Source organism: Macaca thibetana, chromosome 17 (assembly GCF_024542745.1).
Source record: "Macaca thibetana thibetana isolate TM-01 chromosome 17, ASM2454274v1, whole genome shotgun sequence".
In the NCBI taxonomy this organism is placed as follows: domain Eukaryota; kingdom Metazoa; phylum Chordata; class Mammalia; order Primates; family Cercopithecidae; genus Macaca; species Macaca thibetana.
The window spans coordinates 7,420,024-7,437,430 of record NC_065594.1 but is presented as its reverse complement, the minus strand read 5'-3'; the positions used below and the strand labels follow the sequence as shown (position 1 = coordinate 7,437,430).

The window sequence follows — 17,407 nt, the reverse complement described above, 5'->3', positions numbered from 1 at the left end:
CGTGGCGGCGGGCACCTGTAATCCCAGTTACTTGGGAGGCTGAGGCGGGAGACTCGCTTGAACCCTAGAGGCAGAGGTTGCAGCAAGCCAAAATCGCGCCATTGTACTCCAGCCTGGGCGACAAGAGCGAAATTCTGTCTCTAAATAAATAAATAAATAAATAATACAAGCTGCTAAGTCTATCTGGCAAACTGGCTCTTAAAGAAGTTGTCATACTTGTCAACACTAAAATAGCCACAGCAATGCCTATAGTAAGGGAAAAAAAAAATCCTGAAACAGAAATTTTAGATGAATCAAGTAGCTTAAAGACAAGTACCCAGCTGAGATCCAACTGTTTCACTGGAGTGTATACAGTACACTGTTTTGACCTGAACATGTTTATGATATACATTATTACTTAGCCTCTTCAATCAGAAAAGAACTGCATGCAGTAAGACTCTGGTAAAAACAGCTGATTCTGGGGAGGACTGCAATACTACAGGCATTCCAAGATGAACTTGCTACAAACTTGAACAACAACAACTAAATAAATTGGGCTCTCGGGTGAAGCTATTTAGTATCATCAATCTGAATGCTCACTGAAAAATAAAAAGCAGTTTTAGTTTGACATCTATGCCAAGATAATTACTATTTTCTACACAATCAAAAGCTGCCAATAAAGCAATAAATGGCCTAAAAAGTTTTCCGTTATTGTTTTCTCAGTAATGTGGCTAGGAATAACAGAAAGAAAATTTTATTTCTAAAACCAGCTTACTTGTCATATAAAGCATCAGTTTAAGATCATCCAAATCCATGGATGAGCTCAGAAGGCTAATGCTGAAATTTTGGAGAAACTAGCAAACCACAGGCATTTCCAATTATTTTGCTAAATCTTGTAGTATCCTAGCTTCTGGAGGGTTGGGTTTGGGTTCATCTTTTGTATGTGTGTATGTTAGTTATCTTTACTGATTCTTTTTCTGATTATAAAAGACTTGAGGAAAAAAGATTCAGAAATGTAGAAATCAAAGTTTCCCATCATGCCACCACAGAAATACTAACATTAGCAACTCAGTGCTGTCTCTAGATCTTTTCTTCTTACATATCTTTTTAAAGTGTATTACAGCCAGGCACGGCAGCTCACACCTGTAATTCCAGCACTTTGGGAAGCCAAGGTGGGAGGATAACAAGGTCAAGAGATCGAGACCATCCTGGCCAACATGGTGAAACCCCGTCTCTACTAAAAAAATACAAAAATTAGCCAGGCATGGGGGTGGTGCCTGTAATTTACCCAGCTACTCGGGAGGCTGAGGCAGGGCAATCGCTTGAACCCAGGATGCAGAGGCTGCAGTGAGCTGAGATCACGCCATTGCACTCCAGCCTGGCAACAGAGCGAGATTCCATCACAAAAAAAAAAAGGGGGGGGGCGTATTACACATACTGTTTTATAACTTCTTCTTCCTATTTAGTAATATAGTTTAAGCATCTTGTCTGTATATAAAATTCTTGCTTGTTTTTCCTGCTGTATGATATCCTGCTATATGGGTAACACCCTTATTAACGGGAATTTCACGATTTTCAACTTTTCACTACCTCAGATCAGCTGCCGTGAATAACTCTGTACATATATCCTGTGTTTCCATAGAACGAGTCTAACAATTGTGCCAAAGGATGTGGACGTCTTAAATTTTAATGAATACTGACCTCTAAAAGTGTCACACCAGAGTGTCTTTCCCCGCAGGTACCAACACAAACACTAGGTATCAGCAATCTTTGTGCTTTTACCAACTTGAAAAGTAAAAGATACATAAATAAGTGAATGACAGTTTTAATTTTCTTTTATTCACTTGTTAGGAACTTTTATATACCTACTGGCCATTTGTATTTCTTCTGTAAACTGCCAGAGTTTTCCGAAGGGCTATTTTTTTTTTTTTTTTTTGAGACGGAGTCTCGCTCTGTCGCCCAGGCTGGAGTGCAGTGGCCGGATCTCAGCTCACTGCAAGCTCCGCCTCCCGGGTTTACGCCATTCTCCCGCCTCAGCCTCCCGAGTAGCTGGGACTACAAGCGCCTGCCACCTCGCCCGGCTAGTTTTTTGTATTTTTTAGTAGAGACAGGGTTTCACCGCGTTAGCCAGGATGGTCTCGATCTCCTGACCTCGTGATCCACCTGTCTCGGCCTCCCAAAGTGCTGGGATTACAGGCTTGAGCCACCGCGCGGGCCGGGCTGTCATTTTTTTAAACAGGACATTTATCTTTAGCTCCATGCTAACCAACCATATAAGGGTAGCTAATTAGAATAATCTAGCCAAGACTGAATGTTCATCTCACAAAAGGACTCAATTTAAAAAAAAAAAAAAAAGACATATAGTTTTTTGGTTCTTGTTTTTTTGTTTTTGATGCAGTTTCGCTCTTGTTGACCAAGCTGGAGTACAATGGCGCCATCTCGGCTCACTGCAACCTCCACCTCCTGGGTTCAAGCGATTCTCTTGCCTCAGCCTCCTGAGTAGCTGGGATTACAGGCACCCACCATCACGCCCAGCTAATTTTTGTGTTTTTAGTAAAGACAGGGTTTCACCAGGTTGGCCAGGTTGGTCTCAAACTCCTGACCTAAGGCGGTCCACCCCCCTCACCCTTCCAAAGTACTGGGATTACAGGCATGAGCCACAGTGCCCAGCCTCTGACTTCAATTTCTTAAGGTCATACAGCAAGGGATAGAGAGAGGATTTTTAAGTGTTTGCTTATTAAAACCAGTCTTTTTTTAAGTGCTAGTTTTAACCTGTCAAATGAAAACAGTATCTATCTCATGAAATAGTTATTAAATGTGATGGGATAGTGTATGCAAATATACATATGGCATGACTGGCACATACGTAGAACCCGAATGTTACTTACCTATTCTTTCTTTCTCCTGGGAAAAAGAAAATAGCCTACTGATTTATCAATAGATTTGTGTTTCCCAAATTCTTATAGAAGCTATATTCCTTGGCGAATTCATACCGTTCCATGACTTTAAATGCCATGTATACACTGAAGACTTGAAGTTTATTATCTCCAGTCCTAATCTCTCTCGAGAACTCCAGGCTCCTATCTACCTACCTCCTCAAAATCTCCATTTGAATGGCTAATATATCTCTCAAAGTAACATATTCAAAACCAAACTCCTGATCTGCTCTCCCATATTTGCTCTGTCTGCAGCCTTCCTCATCTCAGCTGGCATCAAGTCTATCCATAACCTTCCACTCTTGAAACCAAACCTTAACTCCTCTTTCCAATGCCCTACATTCAATGTGAAATTATACTGGTTCTACCTGGAAAACATATCTAAAATCTGACTAGTTCTTGCCACGTTCAGTGTGGTAACCTGCCTAAACCACCATCATCTCTTATTGGATTATTGCAAATAATCTCCTAAATTCTCTCCTACCCTCTTACCACAGAACTTTTTTTTTTTTTTTTTTTTTGAGATGGTGTCTGGCTCTGTCACCCAGGCTGGAGTGCAGTGGCATAATTTCGGCTCACTGCAAGCTCCGCCTCCCAGGTTCATGCCATTCTCCTGCCTCAGCCTCCCGAGTAGCTGGGACTACAGGTGCACGCCACCACGCCCGGCTAATTTTTTGTATTTTTAGTAGAGACGGGGTTTCACTATGTTAGCCAGGATGGTCTCGATCTCCTCACCTCGTGATCTGCCCGCCTCAGCCTCCCAAAGTGCTGGGATTACAGGCGTGAGCCACTGCGCCCAGCCCACAGAACTCTTTTAAAACCTTAGCTCCTATCACTCCTTTTGACACAAAATAAAAGCAAAAATCCTAATTCTTCCCTGTTCCTCGCTCCACACCAACATGTTAGCCTTCTATCCCTCTGCCTGAGATACTCTTTCTCCTGATGACTGGCTTGGCTGTCATTCTCCAGTCTACACTCAAGTTTCAACCACAATGAGGTTTACCTTGATATCCCTATTTCATTCTATAACAACCCTATTCCTACACTCCCATTGCCTCTTACTCTATTACTTACCCTTTTGTTTTTAGTAGGACTTGTCATCTTTTATCATACTATACAATTACTGCAGTTATATTTATAAATACAGTTTGCCTTACCCATTAAAATGTAAGGTCCACAAAGGAAGGGATTTTTCTTTAATCTATTTTGTTCACTAAGATATCCTAAGAACCTAAAACACTACCTAACAGAGTAAACACTCAATAAATGTTCTTTAGCCAATTAAATGAATTAATCTCCATTTATTATTAGCCCAAATTACACTAAGCTGAATGTTTGTCATAATCTAAGTTTTTCAAAGATATTACCTACATACATTAAATCTTTTTTTTTTTTTTTTTTTTTTTGTGAGACGCTGTCTCGCTCTGTCACCCAGGCTGGAGGGCAGTGGCATGATTTCGGCTCACTGCAAGCTCCGCCTCCCAGGTTCACATCATTCTCCTGCCTCAGCCTCCCAAGTAGCTGCGACTACAGGTGCCCGCCACCACGCCCAGCTAATTTTTTGTATTTTTAGTAGAGACAGGGTTTCCCCCTGTTAGCCAGGATGGTCTTGATCTCCTGACCTCGTGATCTGCCCACCTCGGGCTCCCAAAGTGCTGGGATTACAGGCATGAGTCACAGCGCCCAGCCCACATTAAATCTTTTTATAATATGTATCATATCTGAGGACCTTGCTAAAAATTTTCTTTAAATGCTGCCTTACTAATTTTTCAAAGTTTTGGGAGTAGGCAGAAGATTCCCTGTCCCATCATGTATCAACAGGGCTCTTCCTCAGAGATAGCTGACATACTGCCCCAGCATCTATGAACCATAAAAACTGACATGGAATTTTAAAGGCCTCTTTCCATTTTGTCCTTCTTCACCGTGATCTCATCTCTCAATCAAGTATACCATCAAATTCAGGAACATCAGTATTACAGCAGAGTAAACTTAGAAATAGAGGAGTAAATTAAGAAAGTTAAAATAAAGATATATAAAGTCCTTTCCAGCTTTTTCCAACTATATAATTGCTCTATCTGATACTTCTAAAAGCAGCGTAAGGTATCTATATAAAGAATGTAGGCTTGGCACGGTGGCTTATGCCTGTAATCCCAGCACAACACTTTGGCAGACTGAGGTGAAAGGTTCACTTGAGGCCAGGAGTTCAAGACCAGTCTGGGCAACATAGCAAGACCCTGTCTCTACAGAAAATTTTAAAAAATTAGCCAGGTGTGGTTGCGTGTCCCTGTAGACTTAACTACTAAGGAGGCTGAGGCAAGAGGATAACTTGAGCCCAGGAGTTCAAGGGTGCGTGCAGTAAGCTACAAGCGTGCCACTGCACTATAGCCTGGGTGACAGAGCAAGACCTCTAAAAAACAAAGCAAAACAAACAAAACATGAATGTAGATCGACTAGTAAATAATCAGTAACAACATAATTTTATTACATACACAAATGAAACTTTCCAGGGACTACTAGGCTACTTACAAATATCAACTTATGGTATCAAAGATGTGATTTATATAACTATCTCTAGCTATGTTAGCCATTGAGGAGAAAAATTTTACTGGGGCAGATACGAATGAATATTTCAAGTATCTTATTTTCAACCAATGGTATATAAATACAGTGGTTTTTTTTTTTTTTTTTTTTTTGGAGACAGGGTCTTGCTGGAGGGCAGTGGCGTGATCACAGCTCACTGCATCCTCTGTCTCCCAGGTCTCCTGGGTTCGAGCAATCCTCTCACATCAGCCTCCTGAATAGCTGGGACTACAGGTGCACCACCAAGCATCGCTAATTTTTTTTTATTTTTAGTAGAAACAGAGTCTCACTACATTGCCCAGGCTGGTCTCGAACTTCTGAGCTCAAGCAATCTTCCTGTCTCAGCCTTCCAAATTACTGGGATTACAGGTATGAGTCACACAGTGACTTGTTTAATGTATCAAGTGTGAACCAGATTACTGAAGACTCTATATGCTCCTTAAGTATATATCACATATTTGCGTAAATGTATATGTAAACAAATATACATAATACATTAAAACATAACTTTGTGCCAACATTTGTAATAGCAAGACTATAAACAGCTGAAATATACATTATAAAGAATCTAATAATATAAACATATAATGGAATATTTACACAGCCATGAGAAAGAATAAGGTAGATTTCTATGTGTGAATGTGGAACAAACTACAAAATAAGCCATTAGGTAAGAAAATTCAAAGTGCATAAGGCTTCCATGTGTGCACTCATGCACATGTGTATATATGTGTGTTAATGTGTTAGATGTAGAGAAATATAAACATATGACTAATAGTACAGGCAAAGAATATTTGTCAGTGGCTACCCCAAATAAGCTAGAAAGAGTGACTGTCTTTGGGAGGCAGGGATCAGGTAACTGGGAGGGAAGGAGGCTGTTTTTCACTGTGTACCCTTTTGTGCTATTTAAATGTTTAACTTGTGCATGTATTACATTTCTAATTTCAAAAACAAGAAACTGTTCTTATTTTTCTGACACTGGCATTTTTTTAATATTAAAAATGTATAACCAGGCATGGTGGTACATGCCTATAGTCCCAGCTACTCAGTGGACTGAGGCAAGAGAATTGCTAGGGCCCAGGAGTTCAAGGCTGCAGTGAGCTATGATTGTACCACAGCACTCCAGCCTGGGCAAATGAGCACGACCCCATCTCTAAACACACACACACACTATAATTTAAAACTGCTTTAGGCAGGGTGTGGTGGTTCACGTCTTTAATTCCAACATTCTCAGAGGCCGAGACAAGAGGATCACTTGAGCCCAGGAGTTAGAGAAGAGCCTAGGAAACACAGGGAGACCTCATCTCTACAGAAAATTTTAAAATGAGCTGGGCATAGTGGCTCATGCCTATAGTCTCAGCTACTTGGGAGGCTGAGGTAGAATTGCTTGAGCCCAGCAGGTTGAGACTGCTAAGAGCTGTGATCACACCACTGCACTCCAGCATGGGAAACAGAACAAGACTTTGTTTCAAAAAGAAAAGAAAAAAAAAATCAAACAGCTTTAGAAAAAACAGGAACAGTATCTTTATTTTTTTTACAGAAAAAGCAAGAGAGATAATGCCAAAAGAGACATCAGAAAAGACAAAGCTTTTTTCAGGGAAGAGGGCTATTACCTACATGCCAACTGACTCAGCCAGGATTAGTGAGATCAGCACACTCTTACTTACACAGACAATTCCAAACTGACTATGATGGTTTGACTTTATGATTATGTGAAAAATGATATGAATTCAGTAGAAACCATATTTCAAATTTTGAGGTTTAACGTTTTCCCAGGTTAGTGATCCGTGGTATCATACTCTGTCACAAAGTTGCACTATGGCTGCAGGCTACAGCTCCCAGTGAATCACTCAATTAGGAGGGTAAACAACTGATACAGTATACTGTGCTGTCAGGTAATTTGCCCAACTGTAGCTAGTGTAAGTATTCTGAGCATATTTAAGGTAGGCTAGGCTAAGCTATGATGTTCCACGGGTTAGGTGAATTAAATGCATTTTCAACTTAACAATAGCTTCTACTTAACAAGGGTTTTATTGGTATGTAACTATTTCAGGTCAAAAGTACTGTTATGTCAAAAATGCATTTAATGCCTGAATAAACTCATCCTAAAGTCAAAAACTGGAAGTCAAATCACTGTAAATCTAGATGTTCCTTGACTTATGGATGGGGCTACATTCTGACAAATGAATTACAAATTCAAAATGGAGACCTTCTGCAAAGAAATGTATTTTCACACAGACCAAATGACTAGCCAAAGGCTAGTTTTATTTTGTAAGACACCACAATAAAATCAAAATTTCGGTCCAGTACTAAGTCCTGAAATGAGACATAAACATATATTGATTTGTTAGTAACAATGTTTTAGTCAATAACAGACCAAATGTATGACAGTAATCACATAAAAATGTAACACTGTATTTTTACTGTACCTTTTCTATTTTTTTCTTTTTTCTTTTTTTTTTCTTGAGACAGAGTCCTGCTTTGTCACCAGGCTGGAGTGCAGTGGCACGATCTCGGGTTGCTCCAACCCTGCAACCTCCGCCTCCTGGGATCAAGCAATTCTTCCTGCCTCAGCCTCCCGAGTAGCTGGGACTATAGGCGTGCGCCACCACGTCCAGCTAATTTTTTGTATTTTTAGTAGAGACAGGCTTTCTCTCCACGTTGGCCAGATGGTCTCTATCTCTTGACCTCGTGATCCGCCTGCCTCGGCCTCCCAAAATATTGGGATTACAGGTGTGAGCCACCGCGCCTGGCCTGTTTAAATGTTTTAATACACAAATACTTACCTTTGTATTACCGCTGCCTAAAGTATTCAGTACAGTAACAGGCTGTACGAGTTTGTGGCCTAGAAGCAACAGGTTATATACCATATCACCTAGCATGCAGTAGGCTATACCACCTATGTTTGGGTGCTCACATACCTAGATAATATAGCCAGGAGAGAGCCCTCACCAGGAACCCAACTCCTCATCTGGGACTTCCAACCTCTGAAAGTCTGAGAAAACACATTTCTGTTGTTTAAACCAGCTAGCCACTCAAGTTCCTGGATCTATGTGGGGAGGAGTGGGGGGAAGTTAACCACCCAGCCTATGATATTTTATTTTGGCAACCCAAGCTAATACGAGAGAGACAGAGAGAGAGAGAGAGAGACAGAGAGAGACAGAGGGGAGAGGGGAGAGAGAGAGAAAGAGAGAGAGAAATATATATAGGTAAATATATATTTTAATATATATACTAGATATATGTCTACACCATACAATGTGTAGAAAAGATCTAAACACACAGACTATTAATAACGATTAATCCTGGGCAATAAGGAGACTGATTTATTTTGACTTTATACAATTCTATTCCAATGTAAATTTTTACCAAAAAAGTGTACCTTTCATCATTTAAAAACTCAGGGCCAGGCACGGTGGCTCACATCTGCAATCCCAGCACTTTGGGAGGCTGAGGTAGGTGGATCACTTGAAGTTAGGGGTTCAAGACCAGCCTGGCCAACATGACGAAACCCTCATCTCTACTAAAAATATAAAATTAGCTGGGCGTGGTGGCGCAAGCCTGTAATCCCAGCTACTCAGGAGGCCGAGACATGAGTATTGAGAATCACTTGAACCTGGGAGGTGGAGGCTGCAGTGTGCCAAAATTGTGCCAATGCACTCCAGCCCGGGTGACAGAGCGAGAGACTCCATCTCAAAAAAAAAAAAAAAAAAAAACTTACCAAAACCAAATATTACCTTATAGATATTTACAGCCTCACTAGAATATAAACTCCGTTAGAGCTGAATTATGTTTTCTGTTGTTGTTGTTGTTCCTATCACCTAAATCAGAGCCTACCACCTTGGAAGCAGAATATTAGACGAGTGAAACGAATATATAGTCTTTGTGATATACTTAGTGTATTATTCCAATAAAAATGTTTAAACCTAGGCCAGCTATCCTAACGGCAAATTACCAGTACTCACTTTTCTGTCACTTAGTATAGGTTTGTGGGATGTAAAGGCTAGTCTTGGCTTAAACAAAAACAGCTTTGCCACACACCAAACGTTATATACTCCAAAGTTACCATTCGAACTTCAAGTTATCCATGGCACTGCCCTCCTCCATTTGGACAATCACAATCCAACAATCTGTAGCTACTTTACTGGTCTTCAATGTATGCCCTCAAAAATTTGGAGAAGAAAGGAAATATAGAGGTTAACGTATACTAATATTTAATAATAGCAACAACTAAGACTGAAACCTCAATATGTGTATGCAATGCCACGCAATTCTCATAACATTCCCATTTTCAAGATGAGAAAAACTGAGGCTTAAAAGTTAAAACTCCGCTCAGTTGGCCGGGCGCGGTGGCTCAAGCCTGTAATCCCAGCACTTTGGGAGGCCGAGACGGGCGGATCACGAGGTCAGGAGATCGAGACCATCCTGGCTAACACGGTGAAACCCCGTCTCTACTAAAAAATACAAAAAACTAGCCGGGCGAAGTGGCGGGCGCCTGTAGTCCCAGCTACTTGGGAGGCTGAGGCAGGAGAATGGCGTGAACCCGGAGGCGGAGCTTGCAGTGAGCTGAGATCCGGCCACTGCACTCCAGCCTGGGCGACAGAGCATGACTCCGTCTCAAAAAAAAAAAAAAAAAAACTTCGCTCAGTCACAAAGCTAGTCAAAGAGCCAGGATTCTGTCTGAAACATGTCTTATTCACTAGTAACCACATTAGTAGAACTGAAAAGTGTATTTTGGTAAATTAAAACTACTGGGTTTCAAATAATGTACATAAAATACAAATATTGGCATAATAAATATTTTACCTGCTAAAAACTGTGCACTTTGAAGATTAAAGCCACTTTGAAAATCTAGCCAGTTGAAAATATTAGAATTACATCATTAAATGTCAAGAATCGATAATGCAGTTGAATACAAATCAAATCACTCTTAAGCCTTAGAAAAATCCCAAGACTAACAGAAACACAAAATGTTAAGTAAGCTAGGCATGGTGTGGCACACCTGTAGTACTTGCTACTTAGGAGACTGAGATGCTAGGATCACTTGAGCCCAGGAGTTGCAGTCCAACCTAGACAACATAGCAAGAACCCCCAACCCCTGGCCGGGCGCGGTGGCTCAAGCCTGTAATCCCAGCACTTTGGGAGGCTGAGACGGGTGGATCACGACGTCAGGAGATCGAGACCATCCTGGTGAACACAGTGAAACCCTGTCTCTACTAAAACTACAAAAAAAAAAAAAAAAAAACTAGCCGGGCGAGGTGGCGGGCGCCTGTAGTCCCAGCTACTCGGGAGGCTGAGGCAGGAGAATGGCGTAAACCCGGGAGGGAGAGCTGCAGTGAGCTGGGATCCGGCCACTGCACTCCAGCCTGGGCGACAGAGCGAGACTCCGTCTCAAAAAAAAAAAAAAAAAAGAACCCCCAACCCCCTCATCAAAAAAAATTAAGAAAAAAAACAAAAAAAAAACTAAACTCAATTACGGTTTCCTTTAAGGTTGAAACATCATTGCAACTAAGTGTATTAAGAAAAAGCCTTTCTGCTTCAGTTTTCCAATGGCTGCAAAATAAAAATAAAGTTTTCTCATGCACCCACCTCCAAGATTTTAACACTATCTGAAACACCAACAAAACAAAAACAATTCTGCAAATGTGAAGTGCTAAAGTTAGGGTCAAAACCTCAAATGCCTAGATATAAAAGTCATCTAGTTAGGGTATGAGTCAAAATGGAGAGAATTATGCTCTATCAACAGCCCTAATTCCAACACAGGTAAGAGATGTCCTTAAAGGGAAACCAGAAATTTGTACTTCTATATTAAATCTTTTGCTTCTTTTGTTGTCAAATAATTCAATCAAAACCTACAAACACGGAAATTAAAAACACTAAATTATGGTGTATATGGTGGCTCACAGGGTGGGCACATCGCTTTGAGCCCAGAAGTTTGAGACCGGCCTGGGCAACATGGGGAAACCTCATCTCTACCAAAAATACAAAATAATTAGAGGGGCTTGGTAGCCAGTGCCTGTGGTCCCCGTCTCAAAAAAAAAAAAAAAAAAAAAAAGTGCCGTCTATTTTAATTGCCTCATATACTTAGGCAATTAACAAATGAAGGCCAGATGTGGTAGCTCACACCTATAATCCCAGTGCTTTGAGAAGTCAAGGCAGGAGATTGCTAGAGCCCAGGAGTTCAAAACCAGCCTGGACAACACAGCAAGACATCATCTCTTTAAAATAAAATAATCAAACAGATCAATACTCTCAAAACACACTGCATAAGAATACAGTAAAAGGTAGAAAGTAGTCTAAACAGTGAACAATAGGCCGGGCGCGGTGGCTCACGCGTGTAATCCCAGCACTTTGGGAGGCCGAGGCAGGGGAATCACCTGAGGTCAGGAGTTCAAGACCGGCCTGGCCAAGATGGAGAAACCCCATCTCTAATAAAAATACAAAATTAGCCGGGCGTAGTGGTGCATGCATGCCTGTAAACCCAGCTACTCAGGAGGCTGAAGTAGGAGAATCGCTTGAACCCCGGAGGTAGAGGTTGCGGTGAGCCGAGATCCTGCCATTGCACTCCAGTCTGGGCAACAAGAGTGAAACTGTCTCAAGAAAAAAGCGAACAGTAAGTGTAAAAACTCAAAGAAGCCATACAATTACCAACACAACCTTTTTTCCTGATTCCTGAGCAACATTATTTCCCATTCCTTGGTATCTCTCAGTAATACCTAGGATGTGATTCCTTATGAAGAAATCGCCATCCATAAGGAATTACTGAGAGATACCAAGACACCTATCACAGAAAAGAGGAGCCTTAGGCTTCAGCCAGTCAAGCTAAAGCAAACACCACAGAATCCAAATACATAAATCAACTATTTAATCAGACAACTTTTACTAACCAGTGACAAAGTATTAATTTTAAAATACCTTTTCAGCATTAACTGCCTGTCCTCTCAAGTTCCTGTATCTCAATTATTTTCCTAAGGTGTCCCACCTTTGAGCCACTGCTAATATTTTTTCCTCCACCTTAAGGGTACTTACCTTCCCCTCCCATCTTCATCTGCTTACATCCAGTCCTCTTTCTTGTCTCAACTCTACTACCTATTGTGTGTTAATTAGAAAATCCTCCGCCAGCCTGGTGCGTGTAATCCCAGCACTTTGGGAGGCCTAGGCAGGTGGATCACCTGAGGTCGGCAGTTTGAGACCAGCCTAACCAACTTGGAGAAAACCTGTTCTCTACTAAAAATACAAAATTAGCCAGGCGTGCTGGCGCATGCCTGTAATTCCGGCTACTAGGGAGGCTGAGGCAGGAGAATCTCTTGAACCCGGAAGGCAGAGGTTGAGGTGAGCCGAGATCACTAGATTGCACTCCACCCTCGGAAACAAGAGCAAAACTCCGTCTCAAAAAAAAAAAAAAAAGAAAAGAAAAGAAAAATCCTAGAAAGATCGTCAGAGCTGTCTGTCACGAATAAGATTAACAGATAGATAAAACTTTAAAAGATGTTTTTAAAAAGAAAATCCTACAAAGATCACTTACGAAGTCTAACACCAGCATTTAAAAAGTGCGTCTTTCTGGCCAGCACAGTGGCTCACACCTGTAATCCCAGCATTTTGGGAGGCTGAGGCAGGAGGATAACCTGAGGTCAGGAGTTTGAGACCTACCTGGCCAACATGGCGAAACCCTCCCCCCCCCAAAAAAAAATACAAAAATAAGCCGGTCGTGGTGGTGCATGCCTGTAATCCCAGCTACTTGGGAGGCTGAAGCAGGAGAATTGCTTGAACCTGGGAAGTGGAGGTTGCTGTGAGCTGAGATCGCACCACTGCACTTCAGCCTGGGCGACAGAGCAAGCCTCCATCTAAACAAACAAACAAACAAAAAGTGCCTCTTTCTGTCAGTAAGAAAACTATTGTTCAGTGTCATAGGTTACTAATCAAACATTACTATTTAGTCACAACTCACACATCTAGCAAGTTTACCCTGAAAATGCAAAGATGATGCTCAAAAGTGATAAAATTCCACCCATAAGTAACCATTTGTTTTACAAAACATCTGAATTTACAAAATAATTTTCTTAGCATTATCAGCCTCAGCAAATATATCTTCATTAAAGTCAAGCCCATCACAACAAATGAAACACTTTTATAAAAGAAAGAGAAAGAAGAGAGAAAGGAGAAAAGGAAAAAAAAGAACTTGGCCCAGCATGGTGCCTCACTCCTGTAATCCCAGCACTTCGGGAGGCCCAGGCAGGAAGATCGCTTGAGCCCAGGAGTTCCAGACCAGCTTAGGCAACCTAAGAAGACCCCGTCTCAAAAGAAAAAGCAAGAAAGAGCAAGAAAGCAAAACCCCGGGGAAGATATTAAATAATTTTCATAGAGCAATTAAACGCTAAAACTTCCTATCAGATTCATTAACAGTGTTTAAGAAAAAGACAAAATGTTCTCATGTACAAATTGAACTGCCTATCGGATTATTTTAAGATGTAAAAGTTCTCCAGTAATTTCCAGGAAAGTAGGACTCCTATTTGGTTTAGAAACGCTCAATATACTAACAAAACAGGAACATCAGGCACCGGCTCTATTCTTAAAGGCAACATTTTCTAATAGATTACACTCACATTTGTGGTAATTGCAAACTCCACTAACAACTAACAAGCTGCAAATCAATAGATAACAACACACTCTGGGAGGCTGAGGAGGGCAGATCACTTGAGGCCAGCAGTTTGAGACTAGCCTGGCCAACACAGCGAGACCACTATCTCAACTAAAACTACAAAAAATTAACTGGGCGTGGTAGCGCGCGCCGGTAGTCCCAGCTACTCCGTAGGCAGAAGCAACTGAATCGCTTGAACTCGGGAAGCGGAGGTTGCAGTGAACTGAGATCGCGCAACTGCACTCCAGCCTGAGCGACAAGGCGAGACTGTCTCCAAAAAAAAAAAAGCAACAACAACAAATGAAAAAGAAACATAAACAGCCTTAAGATGTCCCCACCCAAGAGCTCAATTGCACATAAACGGAGGCTGCACATGACATGCATTCAAGACACAATGCTAGGAGTTTGCTTGATACAAAGCTGTAAAAGACAGGATCCCAGCTGATACCACCCAGCAAACTTACTCTAGCTTTCAGGGAAACTCAGATGAAATGCGTCTTTGTGAAGTCCCTACTCTAAACTCTCGATTAAACCTGAGCACACTTTGAATGCGACAGTCCGCTCCCTCTTAATCCTTAGACAGCATTATCCTGCCTAGAAAACCTTTCTCCTGCAAGCTTTCTACAAACTTTTTCCGTTCTTTCAACCTACTCCACGAAGCCTTAAGCCCGCCCCTCACCTCCCGCCCCCTACCCACACACACACACACCCCTGCCCACTAGGGAACCTCAACACTCTGCAGACGCCACTCCACAAGGGCACGCAAAACACATGTGCCTGCAAACCCAGCCCCTTTCCACACCTCCCGGAAACGACACCCCCTTTCTCACACTCCGCACGCCACAGCCCATCCCCCTTCCTCCCCGCCCCCACTCACATCACCCCAGTCCTCCCACCCACGTTCCCGGGAACCCAACCTCCCCTCGCTCCCCGGCCTGCCGAAGGCAGTGGGGAGGGGAAGCAGGAAGAAGGAAGCAGGGCTCAGGCCCGGCCTAGGCCTCTCAGACCGCCTTGGGAGGTGAGGGAGGGAGCCCGCGGGCCGGGCTCAGCTCCCGTCGGCAGCAGGGCCTCATCCGGACTCAGGCCTGCCCTCCGCTGCCGCGGCGCGGCCCGCCCCGCCTGGACCACACTCACTTGCCAACCGCGGTCCATCGAGTCCCCCGCTGCTGCCTCCTCCGCCGGCTGCGGCTCCTGTCCCCGGGTCCCCCAGGTCCGGCTTCTTGGGCCCGGGGGGCGGCCCAGCTCCCCCGCCCGGGACGGCTCCGGGCGGAAAGCCGGCCACGGGTGCACCAGCCAGAGCCAGGGGGACGCTGTTGCTATGGAGGCCGAGGCCCGGGGCAGCCCCGGCGGCTGGGTCCTCATGCAGGAACTGACACTCCTCCCCGTAGAAGCAAGTCTTATCCTTAGCGTAGTAGCGGCAGTACTTTAGCTTCACTCCTACCGCCGCCCCGCCGGGGACACCCCCGACCCCCGGCGGGGCCACCACCGCCACCGCCGCCGCCAGCGAGGAGGAGGAAGGGGAGGCGGCGGCCGAGGGGGGCGGGAGGCCGCCGCCACTGTTCATGGCAACGCCGCAGCCTCGTCTTCCGCCGCCGCCCGAGGAGCCGCCGCTGCCGCCGCCGCCGCCACCATAGACGGGGGAGGAAAGGAAGACGCTGCCGGTGCCGGATAAAAGCCTGGGCGGGTGGGTCTGTCCCGCTGCGGGAGCCGGAGCCGCCCGGGGAGAGGGGGGAGGGGAGAGGGGAGGGAGGAGGGGGTAGAAGGAGGGAGGGTAGGGGGAGAGTTGGGATTCTCTCTCACTCACTCTCTCGTTCTCTTTTCTTAAAGGGGCCGCGCGGGACGACGGGGTGGGCGCGCGGGCCCAGACGGGGACTTCGAGGGCGCGGGCAGGGGAAGAGGGAGCGGCAGCGGCAAGCGGGTGGGGAGGGCGGAGGGGCCGGTTTATTTTTAAATTCTGCCTCCACTCGCTCTCTCGCGCTCTGGTTCCTCCGAGTTGTTTATTCCATTTTCCTCTTCCTGAGACGGCCGTCGCCGCTGCGCGTGCGCGCCGAGACGCGAGGGCTTGTGGGTAGCGGGAGCGCGAGGGGAAGCCTGGCCGGCGTCGGGCCCCCGGGGGCATCCGCGAGCTGGCGGCGGTTGGACCGGCGGCCCTCGATGGCGTTCCGGACGCGGAGCGGGCGCCGAAGTTCTCACGAGACCTGATACCTTCCTTATTCGTATATTATCTTACTTAAAAAGCCAGATGTCATTTTTTTTCATTGGAAAGAGAAAATTGACAACGTAAACGGTCGTTTGGAGGGGCCACCTGGGGACGCGGCCGAGCCCTGGCTCTACCTGAAGAATATTTTCTGTTTGCCACACTTCCTCTCCCCGTTTCCTTTCGTCGCCCCCTCTCCTCTTGTCCCTTCCCCTCGAAGGTAATGAGAACTACTGGACCGATCACGCTAACCTCTTGGCCCTTTGTCAAAATATAGAGCCAAAAAGGTTGATTTAGACAGACCCCCTGCTCAGTGCAGCACCTGTTATTCTCTGTATTTATATTACCAAGGGCCTTCGGTAAATTATGAAAAATAGGATGCCACCTGCGACGACACTGCTCAGGCAGCACCGGAAGACTTTCATAAATATACTAGGTTGCTTTTCTCCAATCAGCCTAACCTTGATTTGAAATTCATTTTTAAAAGATAGTTTTAACCTCAGCGATCTCTGATGTTTGCGCTAATTCCCTTTAAAAGGCTTTCAGAAATTTTAAAGAATTACTATGAAGGGAAAAGTAACATTCTAGTTTTTCTCTGTAAAAGAGGTTCACAAACGGCAGATCGCTGTTATGAAAAGGAGAGGTGGAAGTATTTAAGGAATTGTGGCAAACAGACAACAGAAGAATGGATGTAAGCAAAAGTACCACACTGAAAAACTGGGGAAAGGTGGGGTCTAGATCACAAACTGGTAAGCTTGGTGATATTCTGTAGCCAAATTCGAAGATAATAACATTGTATTATGGCTTTCTGTTTAAAAGCAGTTTCGCTTATTTGATTATTCAACAAATCTTTATTAACACCCATTACGTGTACCAGGAATTGTGGTACACGTAACTGTGGAGCTGGGGAAGCAAAAGGGAACAACATGCCTTACGTGAGTTCAGGTGGCTTATCTTCCGGTTGGGGAGGCATCAAGTACACAGGTCCGTTGTAAACCAATGTTTTAAGTGCTAACCTTATCACATTTGCTATTAGAGGATATTAAACATGTTAGACTTCTTGGAGAAAGTTGATAT

The 17,407-nt window shown here is 43.9% G+C and overlaps 1 protein-coding gene across 4 annotated transcripts in view; it reads right to left on the bottom strand.

Moving 5' to 3' along the window:
• Nucleotides 1-16,329, bottom strand: part of PAN3 (poly(A) specific ribonuclease subunit PAN3) — a 158,600-nt gene extending 142,271 nt beyond the window's left edge. For all 4 annotated transcript variants that reach the window (XM_050766832.1, XM_050766833.1, XM_050766835.1 and 1 more), the window contains exon 1: nt 15,268-16,329. In XM_050766832.1, the coding sequence (XP_050622789.1) occupies nt 15,268-16,252 (985 nt within the window). In that variant the 5' untranslated portion in view covers nt 16,253-16,329. The remainder of the gene's footprint in view (nt 1-15,267) is intronic.
• Between the last annotated feature and the right edge of the window lie 1,078 nt (nt 16,330-17,407).